Source organism: Maylandia zebra, linkage group LG7, assembly GCF_041146795.1.
Source record: "Maylandia zebra isolate NMK-2024a linkage group LG7, Mzebra_GT3a, whole genome shotgun sequence".
Classification (NCBI taxonomy): Eukaryota; Metazoa; Chordata; class Actinopteri; order Cichliformes; family Cichlidae; genus Maylandia; species Maylandia zebra.
In genome coordinates, this window is record NC_135173.1 from 65,256,381 (window position 1) to 65,274,166 (window position 17,786).

The 17,786-nt window shown below is 39.4% G+C and overlaps 1 protein-coding gene across 1 annotated transcript; it reads right to left on the reverse strand.

The window, feature by feature from the left end:
* Positions 1–2,938: 2,938 nt before the first annotated feature.
* On the reverse strand, positions 2,939–15,276 carry gins3 (GINS complex subunit 3). The gene is made up of 3 exons (XM_076886909.1): positions 14,982–15,276; positions 14,154–14,387; positions 2,939–5,888 (listed from the first exon to the last, which is right to left on the reverse strand). The coding sequence occupies exons 1-3, from the start codon at positions 15,150–15,152 to the stop codon at positions 5,658–5,660; spliced, it is 636 nt and encodes a 211-aa protein (XP_076743024.1). The 5' UTR covers positions 15,153–15,276; the 3' UTR covers positions 2,939–5,657.
* Between the last annotated feature and the right edge of the window lie 2,510 nt (positions 15,277–17,786).

Genomic DNA, 17,786 nt, shown 5'->3' on the forward strand with positions numbered 1-17,786 from the left:
CATTATTGATTTTTTTTTTTTTTTTGGGGGGGGGGGGGGGGGTCGAGGTAATGAAAATGTTATATTATTATGTTCATTGTTGCACATCAACACTAATCACACAGTATTTAGGGTGCTGAGAATAAATAGAGTGAAGCAAATAACCAGGAAATGGTTAAACCTACAAAGTGCATCAATGCAGAAATCGAAAGGAACAATACAGGAAGTTAAGATAGAAAGAAAAACACAAAGAATTTGAACTAAAGAGACAGGATATAAAACCATGGTTTGTATATACAAATGTACATACAGTGCTCAGCATAAATGAGTACACCCTGCTTCATTTGTCAGAAAAACTTTAGTTTCCTTTCAGAATCAACATTTTCTATGACATACTACAAAATACTCCCACAAATGTGGGCCATTGATTGCAAATAAGATTTGTTAATTTGTGCACACAAAAAAGTGATTTTCCTAACAAATTCATTCAAGCCCATGCCGCAAAAATGAGTACACCCCAATTATAGTCTTAGGAGAAAAGCCACAATTAAGATTACAAAATTCGAATTAACAGGCATTCAACCACAGGTGAGTCTAATGAGATGCATTAGACTCACCTGTGCACCATGCATTTCAAAGACAATGGTGCCTAAAGTGGAACATGGTGGTGGCAGTGTCCTTATGTGGGGCTGCATGAGTGCTACTGGTGTTGGGGAGCTGCATTTCATTGATGGTATCATGAACTCAAGAATGTACTGCTCAATACTGAAGGAGAAGATGCTGCCATCACTTCGTGCACTTTTCCAACACGACAATGATCCAAAACACACATCTAAAGCTACTGTTGCATTTCTGAAGAAGAACAGGGTGAAGGTGATCGAATGGCCAAGTATGTCTCCTGATCTGAACCCAATCGAATACCTGTGGGGAATTCTGAAGCAACAAGTTGAGCATCACTCTCCATCCAGCATTCAGGCTCAAAAAGAGCTTATTCTTGAAGAATGGAAAAAGATAGATGTTGCAATATGTCACCATCTTGTTCATTCCATGCCTAGAAGGCTTGGTGCTGTCCTTAAAAATCATGGTGGTCATACAAAATACTAGATGTGGTAGTTTTTGTTGCGGGGTGTATTCATTTTTGCTTTAAAAAATTTGAGTAAAACTGAAGATTTTGTGATCTAAGTTATATTAATAAGCTTAATTTCATGTTATGGAGTTAAACAAGTGTTCAATAAAACTCAGCCTTGTGAACATTTTGGAAATTGTCCTTTTGTTCATTGACCTACTGATTAAATTCGTACTTTTTAAAGTGGGTGTACTCATTTATGCTGAACACTGTATATTCATGTGTCTGTGCGAGTGGGCGTTTCTCTGTTTTTACCGTTTTGTTTTTTGACTTTTAAATATCTTGTTTCATGTTTGTATAATATGCTTGATCTTTTAACTTTTTATATATTAACTATAAATGAACTAGCATAAAAGAAAGTGTTTTAATGGTTAATAAGTGATTAAATGTTTTTTTTAAATAAACCCCTTCTTTCAGCTCCATGGAGCGCTGGTTTGTTTGGTTTGGTTTGTGAGGATCTGTAGGGATCCAACAGCAACTTTTAGCTCCTTGGAGTGTTACCACAGCTTTGCTAAAGACTGTTTCTGAAAGTCTTGTCATGACTGTGTGGTTTGCAAGGTGTACGACCCTTGCTGGTAATTCTACCAAAGACACATTTTAAGAGCATTTGGTGCCCGGCAGGTGGTTATTACAGATTCGGCTCACTGTGTACAACAGTTGGCATAGATGTGACCTCAATCTGCACACTGTGGAGACTCTCTGTGCAGTATTCACTGTTCGAGTGCCTGCAGGCCTCCCGTCACGTTGAAGACCAAAGACCTTTGTAATATAACATTTTAAAGCAGTTTTACATCCAAACTGAGCACAGGATGAACGATAATGAGAATGCCAAGATTCTGAGCTTCTTCCTGAGTATTTGGGAATTTTGGCACTGTTGTCTTTGTGTGTTTTCCAAATTGGAGAGATCACATGATTCTCTGTTAAAGCTAATATTCATTAGCTGCATCCAGAATGATTCTACACTATAAATGTTTTTCTCTGAAAACTTTTCTCTCAACTTGTGATTTTTATATATTTTTTAATACATTTTATAGATGATCATTAACCAAGAAATGTCAGATATGCGTAGCCCAAATACAAAGAATTCTCTTTAAAGCCAATGATTTATAATAAACACAACACGGGCCTGCATGGGGAGCAGGGATTCATTTGAGGTCAGGAAATCAATGCTGTTAATCGCTGTAAGAGTCAGCGTGACGGTAGATCGGTGCAGAGTCAGCAGAAATTGCGGCGTTGTCCCACACCGATATGGTTGACAGATAGCAGAGCATGACTGCGCTCGGAGAAAAATCTAAATGAGTTTCCACTGTAGGAAGTCTTGGCTCTTTGTGGTGAGGCGAGGTGAGAAGAGGACAAACAGTCCCTGTTCCTTCACACTGAGGTGGTACAGACATCTGATCAAGATGCATTCTGGGTACTTTTTATCAATGTTCAAGTGCATCCAACTAGTAGGATACCTCAGTATACACCCATCTAGCCAATTAACTCCACACGATCCCTAAGGTGGAGCAGGGAAACACTGCTCGGGAGAGTGATGTCTTGGCTTGCTCGGCGTCCAGATAAGCAGCAGAAAATGGACTCGAAACAGTTTAGATTTCTTTTCCTACAGGCACAATGTCACCTGATATTTAAAGATTTTACTGTTCTTATATTTAAACAAAATGCAAAGCATTTCTGCCTTCTGTATTAACAGTGCAGAGATTAGTATGTTTCCTCACAGTCAGCTCTGGGTCTTTTGTTCTACTCATGCCTGACAGATTTCCTCCAACGGTCTGATTGCATTTATTTTAGGCTAACTAGTGATTCTTAGTATGCAATTCAATGCAAAGACACTTTATTTTATACCTTTTAATGCATGAATTTCCTGTACAAATACAGGGATAAATAATTATTATTATCTAAAAAAAAAAAAAAAGACTCGACTGACTCATTTCTGGATGGTGGAAGTGTGACATCAAAGACTGATTGACAGCAAGGAGGATAATTAGAGGGAAAAACTGTTCAGTCGCCTTTATGGAGCAAATCACAGCTACCCACAAGTGCAGTCAATCACCACATCATGTAGATCTTGCGGGAGCCCTCAGCTGCATCATCTGTCAGGAGAGGTTAGTTACCATGCAAAGAAACTAAACAGCCCTTTTGACAGAAAGCATGGGCAGCGTAACAGCTTACTAGACTGTGTCAAAGTGTCTGAAAAGCTGGGGTGGTAAGGTAATCATCAGTTGTTATTAACCTCTGGCTCTCTTTCACAGCATCTCTTTTGTCCCGTCTCCCTCCCCTGACCCACAACCAGTTGCAGCAGATGGCCCCGCCCCTCCCTGAGCCTGGTTCTGCCGGAGGTTTCTTCCTGTTAAAAAGGGAGTTTTTCCCCTCCCACTGTCACCAAAGTGTTTGCTCATAGGGGGTCATATGATTGTTGGGTTTTTCTCTGTATGTATTATTGTAGGATCTACTGTAGAGATGGGCCGATCCGATATTACGTATCGGTCCGATACTGACCTAAATTACTGGATTGGATATCAGAGAGAAATAAAAAATGTAATCAGATCCGTTAAATATCAAAAAAGCACCTCAAAAAACTTGCAACACTCCGTAACTCGCCTCATAACCTTAGCACATCGGAGCAGTATGCGTCACGTGATAGAGCGGCTGTGGCGTGCGAGACCTCTCAGCGATCTGGTTGAGCATTTGGAGCCTCGCTACCAACCCGGCATTTCATCTCCGACAAAGTTATCCCCGAGAGAAGTAAAGCAAGTGTGTAAGTCCATCTCTGAATGTTTGTAAAGCATTCCCGCGTTAAGCTTAACAACCGATATATGGAGCGACTGCCTCTCTCTCCCTCCCTCTCCTGCTGCTACTTCGATCATGAAACTGATCAGTGATCAGCTGATCGGCTTTTCTGTCGCGAGTCCGTGTCTCTAGTTTGCTTTTGGCCCACTTTGCACCAGAAAGAGGAAACCAGCGGCTGAACAACAGCAGCACGTTTAAGCTTGATAAGCTGTTGTTAGAATTTATTTAATATTACTTTCTACTCGAGGATCTTTTTCTACGCAGCTAACGGCTGGTAACTGTGCAGGGGCGGATCTAGCAAAGTTTAGCCAAGGGGGCCGATGGGGCATTAACAGGGAAAAGGGGGCACAAAGTCATACTTTTCTTTCTTATTCTCATTTAAAATGTGTAGCTTTTAATAAATAATTATCCGAATCTTACACCCAAAGTTTTAATCTGATGAAAAATGTATAGAAGTCAATTACTGTATATAGTAACTATTAAGTCTAATATACCCTAGTAAGCTATAGTACTTTTTCCATCTGTGCAGTCTGCAATTCTGTTGAAGAAAGATGCTGAATCTATTTAATTATTCTTGAAAAATAGTTTATTTCTGTCCATTTTTTCCCCACACTGCATGAAATTAAAGTTGATTACGTCGATTAAGCATCATGAGGTGGAGGGTGGGGGGTTCCCCCATTTCTTTTTTTTTTTTGCTTGAGTTTGCAACCCTATTAGTTAGGTTGCTTACTCTTTAAAATACCAGAATAGGGAGGATGGTGTAGGTTTTGATCAGTATTTCTGAACTATGAAATATTTTGGGTGCAGTATATTTTTTTTGCATACAGGTATAACAAAATAACTTTAGTGTTTGTTTGTTTTTTGTAACTTGAGTATGAACTTATACAAAAATCAGCATGATATCAAAATGTTTGATATCAGATATAAAAAAAGTGGTATCGTGCCATCTCTAATCTACTGTACAACATAAAGTGCCTTGAGGTGACTGTTGTTGTGATTTGGCGCTGTATAAATAAAATTCAATTCAATTCTGCCAGAGGTTTATTGTAAGGTTTTTAGCTTAGAACAGAAAACACCTCACAGCAACTGAATTGAATTTTCCTCAAATACGCTCAGATACAGGTGAACCTTGAAGTGTTGGCTCACCCTTTTAAGTGCTGCGGGCATAAAAAAATTTGAAAGAAATTTTATTTACAGTTTTTTTTAATGCACATTTAAAAAAAAAAAACAAAAAAAAACCAGCTGCTTGTTTAAGTGAAAACACAATGATGTTTTGTTTTTTTTGCACTAATAAAGTTGTGGAGTTCTAAAGTATTTTGTCTGGTGTCAATTATATTGTCAGTTATATCATCGCAAATTTTCAAATGTATATCGTGATAAATATTTTTGGTCATATCGCCCTGCTCTAATACCAATATCACAAGTTTATTAACAGGCCTTTAGATATTAGGATGAATATCTTCATAACGTTGCTTTGATTTTAGATTTTTAAAAATTCAAACCAAAGTAGAAGATATTATAACTCGCCTTGTAATGATAGAAAGTAGCAAATGTTTTGAATCTTTACTGGTAAAAACAGTCTTTACTTGTGTAAATGTCACAAAGAAGCTTCTTAATGCACGCAATGTGACAAATAAATAGAAATGTCTTTATACTCCTTACAGGGTCCACGTCTCAACACTCCCTGCATGGCTCAGGCTGAGGGGAAGAAGCGGTCCGTGGACAAAGACGGCACTAAAAAGAGTCTTGCGGGTGAGCAGGGCTAGGGCTGAACATCAGTGATTTTCCTCTTGCGGTAGTTGAGAACCAGGCTGGAGGCAGTGAGCTGCGAGGCCTGCCCCTTCTCCCAGCTCTGGAAGCCGTTTAGGCCGCTCTGGCCAGACCTGAATAGAGCCTTCTCCAGACAGTCCAGACGCTCCACGAACGCTGACGTGTCCTCGTTGTAGGCGTTCTGGGAGGAGTCCATGGTTCGCCTGAAGCGAGCGATAAATGTCTGGATGGAGGACAGCAGGAAAAGTTTAATGTGCAGAAACTCACCAAGCAGTGAATGTATTTTACATTTTAGGCATGTTTGCAAAGTTTTCAATCAGAGTGACCCAGTTTGTGCAACACAGCTCACCTTTGATAATCATTTTAATGCTAAACTTCAGACATGTAGAATTTCATGTTTTCAACTTTCAGGCAAAACTTCAAAGCTTCAAAAAAAGAAGAAAAAAAAAAGAAAAAAAACTTGATCTCAAAAATATTGGCGGTAACATCAGAGTGTGTCTAAACATGGCTCTCCCCGTTGCTGCTACATTGAGCTGTAACATTAAATTAAAAAAGATAAACGATTATTTTCAATAACAGTTAATTTGCTTTTTCTATTTCACATTTAAAAAAAAAAAAAAAAAAAAAAAAAAAAACAACTTCACAGGAAGAACAAAATGAAATTGTGGGTCATCCAAGTACGTCAACATGAGCATTAAGGTTTGTTCCCAGGATATTTTAATTTAACCCGGCTTTTGGAATAAACATTTAGTTTACTCCAAAGGCCGGGTTACAGGTTGGGAGGCAGGTGTCACAGCGATCAGCATCGACCCCAGCCGAGGCCTTTGTGTGGAGTTTGCACGTGATTTTGTCATGGGGATGATTACGTCATTAATTCATTACTAGTATTTCAGAATCAGAATACTTTATTAATTCCCAAGGAAATAATTTAGGATTCAATATCAGCAGATATCTGAAGTAATGGTATCGATATCAGATAGGACTTGGACAAAAGTGGGTCAGTGCATCTCTAGCACAGAAGGATAGCCACACAAATATATTATAGATCCAGCTGTGACAATATAGATCAATACTAACATGTGTGACTCGAACATTGAAAAAAAATTACTATTTCAACAAGAAACTTAAACAATTTAAAAAAAAAAACAAAACAACAAACTGTTATTTTTCTGTCAATCACTATGCCACCAGACTGATTGCCACCTTTAGTTTTCTATTTTTTCAGTCAGAATGCAGTCGTGCATTATTCATAACTAGGGGTTCTGACAAACGGTAGTAACCAGACCGAAAGGCAGCGCACATTTCGGTGCTTTATTTTTCCCAAGCTGTGATACACTTCTAGCCAATCGTTTTACGTTTCCGAGGATAGTAGGCGGGTCCAGGTACGTACGTTTTTTTTTAGAGCAGAGCTACAGATTAAAAATGCCCAAGGCAAAGCGGTCAAAAGCCTGGCTATACTTCACAGCAAAATATGCAAACTCAGCAGCAACAAGTGCTATAAGCTGATACTGTGATACTGTCAAAGGAGGTAACACCTCGAATCCGATGAAACACCTGGCGACGCATAGCGTTTTTTTTTTTAAAAGCCCAGAAATGCGCCGTATTTGATAGCTTGCTGCGAGACCTCACACCGAGCACATCTACTGCGGGTGGGTTGCCTGTTATCGGACCCGGAGTTAGCAACATCCCCCAAAAACACGAAGAGGAGAGTCCTGGCCCCTAGCCCTGTCAGTGTAGCAGAAATGATGACGGATGATGATGCAGCAGCAGCCGTTCTTCTCTGCGTGAGTAGCTTAATGTTGTTCATGTGTAATTTACGTTGAGTAGTCTAACCACGTTATTACATTAATGCAGGTAAGGTGAACTAGCAAACATCGTCATAGCTACATGCGGCTGTCCTCTTGTTTGATGGCAGATGCTCCCTTCACCCTGGCAAACAAGGCTAAAATGACCAAAGAAAAAGTGGAAAACAGTTAAACATGAGAGGTTTTGGACAAAGTTTGTGTTTTTTCCATTGTTTAAGCACTGCTTCCAGCCAAGAGTGATACCATATATGCCCCATAGCTGCAGAAAAGGCTAACATTGTTATCTTTTTACAAAAAACCAGCTGAACATGAGAGGTTTTTGGACCAACTTTGTGTTCTCCATTCTTTAAGCACCGGTTTGAGCACCGTTTGAGCACCGGCACCGTTTCAAAAGTACCGGTTTGGCACCGGTATCGGATAAAACCTAAACGATACCCATCCCTATTCATAACTGATAAATTTCAACACGACAGATTAAGCTATTGTGCTCACGTTAAAAATAATCTTACAGCTTCTAACAGTTTGAGTTATGAGAGGCTGCAAAGAGCTCTGAACATGTGTTTCTGTTTGTGTGTCAGAGTCAGGTTAAAGTGAGTCTGCCTGGTAACAGCAGCACTGTAACACTTCCTGAGCTGACTGCACCCCCTAGCTGTGATGAAGAGAGTAACACTGGTTTATCAGTGAATGTGTGTCCTGTGAGCATTTTTAATAAAACGTCTGGGCTGCTGCTTCTGTCAGTCAGCTACACCAGGACAAATCCTCTTTCCTTAAACAAGACTAAAGAGTGCAGTAACACATGCACAAAGTTAAAGACTCACTTTCTAATCTCATATCTGTTCATTTATGCAACAAATAAATCTCACGTTCAGATTTCTGCTTGACACAGAAGGTGACATCAGAGCCATGAAACACTGTGACCTCTTTACAAGGAAAAACTTCATGTCTGGCTGCAGAGAGAACAGTGGTCTGCCCCTGCTGGTCCAGGAACGCATAACATACCATCAGCACGCGTTTGATCTTGGTGTTAATCCAGCAGAAATCCTTTATTTGGAGGGCTTAGCACCTCAGAGGATGAGAAGACTGAAACAGGGCTTAAAACAGAGAAACGTTCTGTGCCTCATCAAGTGGGGAGGAAATCAGATACCACATTTCGTGAATTCTGGACAGTTTTTAATGCACCACTCTGCACCTTTTCTCCATCAAACATTGTACAAATGTCCACGATTAATACATTCCTTTTAAGCCATTTATCACCCTCTGCATTTAGTAACTCACGTGTTTAATCAAATGGTTCTGCTCGTGTTCAAAAGTTACAAAAATCTGTTTTGGGAGCAATTTTAACAAAACTGTACATTAACCTCTTCATTCAGATTAGCAATTAATCTAGAAAGCTACACATGCATAGCTGAAAAACATCATGCAGGTGTTCCTCAGCGGGAAAACAAAACTGTTGTATCCAAAGTATAACTTTTTAGAAAAATTCAGAAGTATCCAACACAACTGTTTCAAACTTTTCAGTTAATTCCTGCACCCTCAAAGAGGTTTAGGCCATCCAAGGAAACAAGCAGTCATATATTCTTGTTATCTAATAGCTTAAAAAAAATGAATAATTGAAGTAAATCTGTAATATCTTCCTGATTGGAAATGGGTTAAAACTGCACAGCTTTCTCTATAAGCATCTGCACAGCTTGCTAAGAAATATGGCCTCGGTCATTCTGGTTAACTACAGAAAAAGTGTCGAAATTGGTTCAGGAGGTAGAGCGAGCTGTCTACCAAACAGAGGTTGTTGGTTCCATTCCTGGCTGCTTGAGTCCACATGTTGAAATGTTCTTTGGCAAAGATACTGAACTCTAATTGGCCGATTCCATCGACCGGTGTGTGTGACAGTCAGCATGTGCTCAGTGGCACTGTGTGAATGTGGCTTTCAGTAAAGACTGCTCCTCTTTGAGTGCTCAGGCATAACAGAAAAGCACTCCATAAGAGTCAGTCCAGTTACCAAATCTGCATGTTATATAATATTTCAGCAGCTGAGTCTGAATAGTCATGATATACACGATAATTATATACACCCTGAATTTCTATTGGAGGAAGCATTTTTGGTAATAATGGAAGCACTTTTACAGTAAAAGATGGATGGAGTTATTTCAAGCCTGCATATTAAACTTACATCACACAAGGATCAGTTTACCTGGAAATCATTAAGCAGCATTACTGCCAGCAGCAGTCAGACACCACATTTAGGAGGTTTTAGGAAAACAACATGAATGCTTTAAGATACTCTGAGACCTTCAGACACTTTGATAATAAGACAAGGACAAAAAGGTGTAGCAGGAACGGAAAAGATACAAGAGCCATGCAAAGGCTTCAGTGACAGTATGTTTCAAAGGCGATCGCAGTCACGATGACCAAACACAGGCTCCAATTTCTTTTTTCCATCTTCCACCTCATACAAAGTGCAGAAATTATCCTCACTTGCAAAACACGAGTAGAAAGTGACAGTCAGAATGGGCCGTCGGTATAGACAGCTTAAGCTGGACTCTTTCATTTGTTTTCCTTCAGTTTTTTTTTTTTTAAATATTATGAGTGGCAATAAAATGAGCTGCTCAGGTACAAACCATCTGTACACAAAGATCAATACGCAGACAATCCAAAACTCTGGTGGCAACTTAAAATTCCACCCATGCACTCATTTTAAAATGTTGAGCTTTTAATGAAGAGTCCACTTAATATCTGCCACCACAAGAAGCTAATGGCTTGTACTTCTCCTGTAGGTCTGCCTCACCTCCCATAGCGCGCGCACACACACTGTTTTCACGAATCTGCAGACATGCTGTGTCCTTGATGAAGGAAATCAATCACTGCACATGTCATGTGGAATAAAAACCTCTGTCTGATTTATATATGTATTATTTCATGGCTGTGCAGCACACACCTGCTATTATTACAGTGGGTCTTAGTCTGTGTTTCCTTTTTTCCTGTTACAATGGTGGCTGCTCATACTAAACATGATGAAACCTGAGGCAAATACTAACATATACAGGATAAAGCTGGCACTTCTATAATATCTTTCTACTCAGTTGAGTAATCAGAGCACTTTCTACTGCAAATTTCATTCACCCAATCATACACACATTCACACAGGCCTTTTGTCTATCCCTAGTCACTTCAACACATACGGGCCAAACGAGGGTTCAATATCTTGACCAAGAACACTTCTGACTGGAGGAGTCGGGGATCGATCCACCGTCCTACCAATGGAGTAACTACCACCTGAGCCACAGCTGCTGGCATCACTTAACCAAACATTGGTGATCAGGCTCAACAGCCACCCCAAGGTGCTTATAAACTCAACAAGCCACGATTTAGCATTCGCAAAAAGAGTCAGTATTTGGAGTGCGTGACCAATGAAATGGAATAAGAGTAAAAAAAACATAACGTGTGTCGCTTATACTTCTTACAATCACAGCTCTATCATTAAAACACAGGCGGCTGTGACTGTAATTAAAACTGTATTTAGTTCAATTAAAATGTTATTTACTTGTATCTAAGATAAGGTTGGCTATATTGTTTCAGCTGCAGTTCTGAAAAATAAGGCAAGTTAGTGAAGGACAAACACAGAAGCCTAAATCAAAGAAGTAAGTAGGCTCACTAACAAATTTTATATAAGATCGGCGACACAGCTTAGGTGCCTGGTTTTATGATCAATAAAACCAGGCCAATAGGTCAATAAAAGTGTTTAAAATTTCCCTACAGAATAAATAAAAAAACAAAACAAAGAATGAAAAAAAAAAAAAAAACAACAACAAAAACAGCAGAATTAAGTTCCTAAGAATCTATTCTTCTCAATAATGTTTTTAAGACTTTAGACACTCATACCGTGTCCAGACTAGGGCTGCCACGATTTGTCGACTAGTCACGATTAGGGCTGAACGATTATGGAAAATAATCTAATTGCGATTTTTTGCCCCAATATTGCGATTGCGATGCGATATGCGATTATTTTTTAAGGTCTTTGTCTTCTGTATTATTAAACAAAGACAAGCAATACATCATATAGTATGGCCAATACTATATTACATTAATTTTAAACTGTTCTTTCCTGGAAGACAGACCTCTGTTATGATGACATGAGGTGATGCATGAATTGATGACTGACATTTTTATTTAACTTCTTCAATCACAACAGTATATTTGAACATACACAATAGTTTATTTTTAGCTTACAAACACCTGAGCATAAAGTGCTGACAAGGAACCCTGGTGTAAACATTAAAATGAAAGTCAGTGCAATGTGCAGATTGCAGAAATATACATAAACAAAATCAGTGGCTTTACCACACTCAGTTTTTCGACATCTGTGAACTACTAGACAGTCATTCAATTAAAAAATAATATTAAATAAATAAAACTAATAAATAAAAAATACACACATCTTACTGATCTCTGCAGTCAGTAACATTACACATAAAGTGCAAACATAATAGCAATTGTATAAACACACACACAAACACGCCTTTAAAGTTTAAAGGCGTGAAATTGGACGGTCTAGTTCTGATTAGCGTCACCGCTGTCTCGGTGGAGTTTAATAAACTCGGCCGTCTGCTTCTTGCTATCTAAAATATAACCAGACACTGGTGTAAATTCTCGACTGTCTCATACTTCTGTTTAATAAGTTTTCTGTTTGACGTTTAGTCAGCTGTGTGAAAACCAAGGAGGAACCCACCCGGGGGATTAATAAAGTTTTATTTTATCTAATCTAATAACTTTAATCTCAGCCAAACCGATTTACTCACGAACAAACAAAACACTGAAAAAAGCCCAACAATAACATTTTTAGGTTGTCTAAGTGACTTATATATTACGTTTAACCCGAGCAGCGAAACTCCGCGGTGATCTGAAAATGATGTGCCGGGAGTTGTGCCGTTCTCGGCCGCATCAGTAACCCTCGAGCTCCCGGCTAGCTGTCGAGCTGGTGGGTAGCAGACGCCTCTGAAAACGTCGAAGCACTTTTGCAAATATGGGATATCTTGATAAACCGAGCAGATATTTGATGTTTACACAACTACTTTCTCGCCTGAAAATATGTTAAAAGTTTATTTTGTGACCCAGAAAGATTAGTATGAGTAATTTTAAAACTTAGTAGCGGCCGCCATTGCTGGAAACTGGAGTTTGGCTGGGCCGCGCTATGAATTCTGGGATATGGTAGTAATTTGGACAGCCTTCGGCGCGTCGCTGTGACGTAATCGGTCTACAAATGCGGCCTCAGGAGAATTTGGACATGTCCAGAGTATAATCGCAGCCTTTGTGGTTAGAAAATTGCACTTGATCATGTCGCGATATTATCGCAAATGCGATATATCGTTCAGCCCTAGTCACGATTACGTCGACTATCAAAATCGTCGACGACTGATTTAATAGTCGACGTGTCGTTTGAAGCTTTGTAAGATCGCAAAAGACGCAGGAATAATAGCAGGATTTAAGAGTGTAATAACGGACTGAAACAGAAGATGGCAGCACAGCATGTACAAGGATGCCAGCTGCCGTTAAACCCCGAAGAAGAAGAAGCAGCTGTGTCCCAGAATTCATAGCGCGGCCCAGCTTAGTTTCCAACAATGGCGGTAGCTAGTTAGTTTTAATATTACTCTTATTATTCTTTCTGGGTCACAAAATAAACGTTTAACATATTTTCAGGCGAGAATGTAGCTGTGTAAACCTCAAATATCGGCTCAGTTTATCAGGACACCACATATTTTCAAAAGCGCTCCGACGTTTTCGGAGACGTCTGTTACCCACTAGCTCGATAGCTAGCCGGGGGCTAGGTCACTAGCGCCGTGAGAACACCGGACTCCCGGCAAATTGTTTTCAAACCCACCGCTTTCGCGACTCAGGTTAAATATATATGAGTCACTTAGATAAATTAAAAATGTTGTTGTTTGGCTTTTTTTTTTTTTTGTATTTTATTTGTTCCTGAGTAAATCGGTTTGGCTGAGATTAAAGTTATAGTTTTTACACAGCTGAATAAACGTCAAGCAGACAGCTGATTATCAGAAGTGTGAGATGCTGGAAAATATACTCCGGTGTCCTGTTATATTTTAGATAGCAAGGAGTTTATTAAACTTTACCGAAACAATCTGCAAATTTCATTAAAATTGAATAAACTATCATCTTGTCTTTATTTTTAGTTAGCACCTTAAAAGCTTAAAGCTGTAAGCTAATGATAGTTATATAAGAGCAGATGCTGCTGGTGCAATAAGCTGTAGTTTTACGTCCAGTGGATGATGATCTGATTAGTCGACTAATCGCATAAATAATCGGTGACTAGTCGACTATCAAAATAATCGTTTGTGGCAGCCCTAGTCCAGACAGAGGTCTGAAAGATGGTGACACTATTTTCCAGACACCTGTTAATTTCTTAAGTCGAACCTAACATGCTTTGGAGCAGGCACTGCAGGACAGTAAAAGATAAATAAGGATTATTTTGCACTTTCAGTGATGCAGATCTACTCTTTTTTTTTATTATTAATCCTTTATTTATCCAGGTAAAAAATCTCATTGAGATTAAAAATCTCATTTCCAAGAGAGACCTGGCATCATGGCAACAAAAGTCACATACCACATAGGTATATAACACTCTGGTCTCTCTCATCCTTGATTACCTCCATGTTAACGTTTGTTTTTTTTACCTGCAGCAAAGTCTGTGCGATCTCAGGATTCTCTGGGCTGTCAAAGTGCAGCATCTGGGATCCCAGGCCATAGTAGTAGGGCCCCATCTTATGGAGGTCCACCACGTTGGGATCAGCATTGAACACGGTCCTCCAACCCTCTTTGTACACCTTAGGAAGCTCCACAGAGACCACTTTCCTCTTCCTCTCGTACAGGCCCTTGGTCAGCCACAGAGGAAGCTCCATCTTTGTACCCTGGGATGAAACAAAAGACAGTGATGGAGTAACAATACCCCGGCTCTCTGGAGCTCTAATAGTGCTACAGGGGTGTGTTTTGGTGTACACCGGATTTTTTAAAAACTCCAAGACCTCACATGTACTAAAGCACTGTTCACTTTACTGTAATACCTACAGCAAGGCTTGACGTTACCTGCTCCTTTATGTACTTAGAAATATTGCTTTTCAAATGTAGTTTATTTGTTTAGTAGTAGATTTTTAAGACTAGTACCACCTTCTGGTAGCCGACTGAAGAACACTTGCGATGCTAACTAGCTGAAGCTTAAGCATACACAAGTTAGAAATTTTGATACTGGTATAGTTGTTCGCGTTTATAAATACGCCGAATTTACACGCGAGTCCTGTCTATCCTTGAACGCTGGAAACTGCTTTTTCGAAGATTCTCCCTTTATAAATACAATGACATAAACAAAAGTATCAAAAATATGAATGAAGTTTAGCGAGATGTAAGTAGCTTTGTGAAAAAGATAAACGGGCGATTCCGGTACTTTTGGTTTACTTGTTTTAGCATAAATACATTCGCAAAACTTTAACTGTTATGTGTTTACCGACCTCCGGGATGTCCTGCGTGTCACTCGACTTCTCCAGAAAGCCAAGCCGAGGGAAAGTGCACTCTGTCCGGATAGGAAGTCTCTCATGAGAGAGCAAAATATCGTCCAAAGACAGGAAATTCTCCTCCATACCCACCCCAGGCGGTACGGGAAAATACGACTGCGTGTCCATTTACGTTTGAATAATCTGTAAAGCGGTCAGTAACAAAAATACTTTTAGTAAACTGTTATTGACGCAACCCAGCTCCGCTATGTTTACAGTCTGTTTTACCTTTGCTGTTTTGGCGCCAGAAAATATGACGAAACAACCAGAGCGGCAGAGAGCTCAAGACCAGAGCAATCGATTGCTAGTGAAAATCAAACGAAAATCAGTTATCGATTATTTTTCTCTTCTTTTTTTGTTTTTTGTGTTTTTGATTTTTTTTAAACGTGCTGAATTTCATTTTCAAATTATGTAAGGACAAATTACAGGCTTAGCCCTTATTATAATACAAGTTGTTCATTCAAAGAAAAGCATAAAAAAATTTGTCCATAAAAAGCAATCTGTAATTACAATTTCAGCCATTAGAGGTCAGAATGTAACCATTAAAAATGTAAAGTCACCTTGTATCAGGTTGTAAGAATGTTTCGCTGTAATGATTGCAATTGTAATAATTACATCTACAATTGTAAAAAGAAGATAAGTATCTTAAACTATGAATGCCAAGTTAACACTAAGTTTTCTGTGAAGCACACTTAAAAGTGAAATTAGCATACTTCAAACTTGTCTTCCCTCTGACCTTCTTTATATATCTCTTGATGACATTGATGAGTTTATAAAAGAAAAATTGCAGCAAGTCTATTCAGTAATCTTCCTTCTCTCCATTCAGTAAGGGTACCTTCAGTTTGCCTTGGATGTGCATACTGCACACCAAAGTCATGAGTCATGCTAGTATCCACAATAAACGTGATTATTCAAATGCTCAGAATGTAAAATAAGTCATTAATTTAAATAAAATGCAGCAGTAGTGAATGAAGGTACTATCTTCGTTTGTTTGAGCTGAGCCAGCAGGGACTTTTCACTGTGAGAAACTGACTAATTTCCACAAAACATCATCCCCCTCTGTTAGCTGCAGGCTATGATAGACTGAGAACACTGTGTGTCCCATAAACAGGCAATAATAGCTGCAGTTATTATTATTAGTTGGTTTTCTGTGTTCCATGCATCATAATGCTGAAGTTAAAATCTTCTCCTGAAATCCCTCCATGCATCATGGCCATAATAAGCAGAAGGGATGATCTCAGCACTAACAGGCCTGCAACACTTTATTTGAAGTGGCGCTCATGAGGCATCATAACCACATTATGACCGCAAGTGCTCTAATATTAGAAAAACACGCAAGTGGGATTGAACACTTTGTGCTGAAGTTCGTAGCACTTTCCGCTAACACTGCATTAGGCATTGTGACACAATGTGGGTGCTCCAGAAGAAACTCTTGAGTAAAATATGGAATGGAATTCCTGCAAAAAAAAAAACAACAAAAACTTCTGGTTGATTTGGTGAGCACGTAAACACTGACAGGTGAAGTATTACTCAAATCAGGAACAGAGTTAAAGTCACAAATAAATAACTTGAGGATTTTTGTGTCATTATTATGTAATTTTTGGCTGGGATAAACTTCTGGCATGATATGAATGGTGTTTTGACTCCTAACCAACATGTACCACACACCCAACATAGCTGCAGACCAAGCACACTCCTCCCCAGTGGTGCTCCCTGATGGCAGCTGCCTCGGACAGCATGACAGTGTATCCCCACTACACCGCAAACCTGCCCAGGAATGGCTGCAGGGAAACAGCCTAAAGTCTTTCAGCTGGCCTCCAAACTCCTAATCTGATCCAGAATCTGAAGGGTGCGCGTGAACAAGTCAGATCCATGGAGAAGCCCACAACCCACATGACCCAAAGCATCATCTGTCAGTGTCTCAGTGCCAAACTCTTCAGGAACCCTTCAGAGGTCCTGTGTCTACGCAAAGTAACATGATTCTACCCAGAATTAACCAAAACGTATTATACAGGAGAGGTGCTTGAACTCAGCATTAAGGTTAGGGTTAAGATTTGCTTTCCAGACAGTACCATGAAGACATTTTGGTCCTGCAGTTCTGCTGCCGTAAGTTTTTTCAAGCAAACAGGCAAAAGTTCCTTAAAACAAGATGGATGTTAACCTAAGCTCACTCCCACCCCTAACCCTGATATAAGTGACCCACACAAACCTGGCAAATGTTAAAAATTTGCCATAAATTCTAAACCCAGTACATCACACTGTATTTTGTCACATGCCACCTGCATCTCAGCACTGTGCACAAGATGTCTCTGGTTTTTTACATCTTCTTGCTTCAGTAATTTGTGTCTGCATGTGGTTTAGAAGGACCGTGGTTTGGCATAAAATAACCACTGGTGACCAGCTGAAAGTGACAGCCCAGTATCAGTAATACCCCAATCCAGTGAGTCACAGCCTGGACATCCTGAGGCCCTGAGACATGCTGGCAACTTTCACAAAATGGCATTACTTTACATATGAGTGAGAGCGCACCGGCTGTGAACCTGGAACACTTTGATGGACATTATGAAACTGAAAAACAAGATTGAAACTGATTGAAACTGTATGTTTAATAAATGGAATAAATGTTTAATCAAATGACACTGCTCAAAGCTAAATAAAAAGATGTAAAAGAATCAACCTGATATAAAATGATATAAAATGATATAATCCCCACATGCTGTAGAGGAAACTTTGCTAACATGTGTACATTTGGAAAGGCAACAG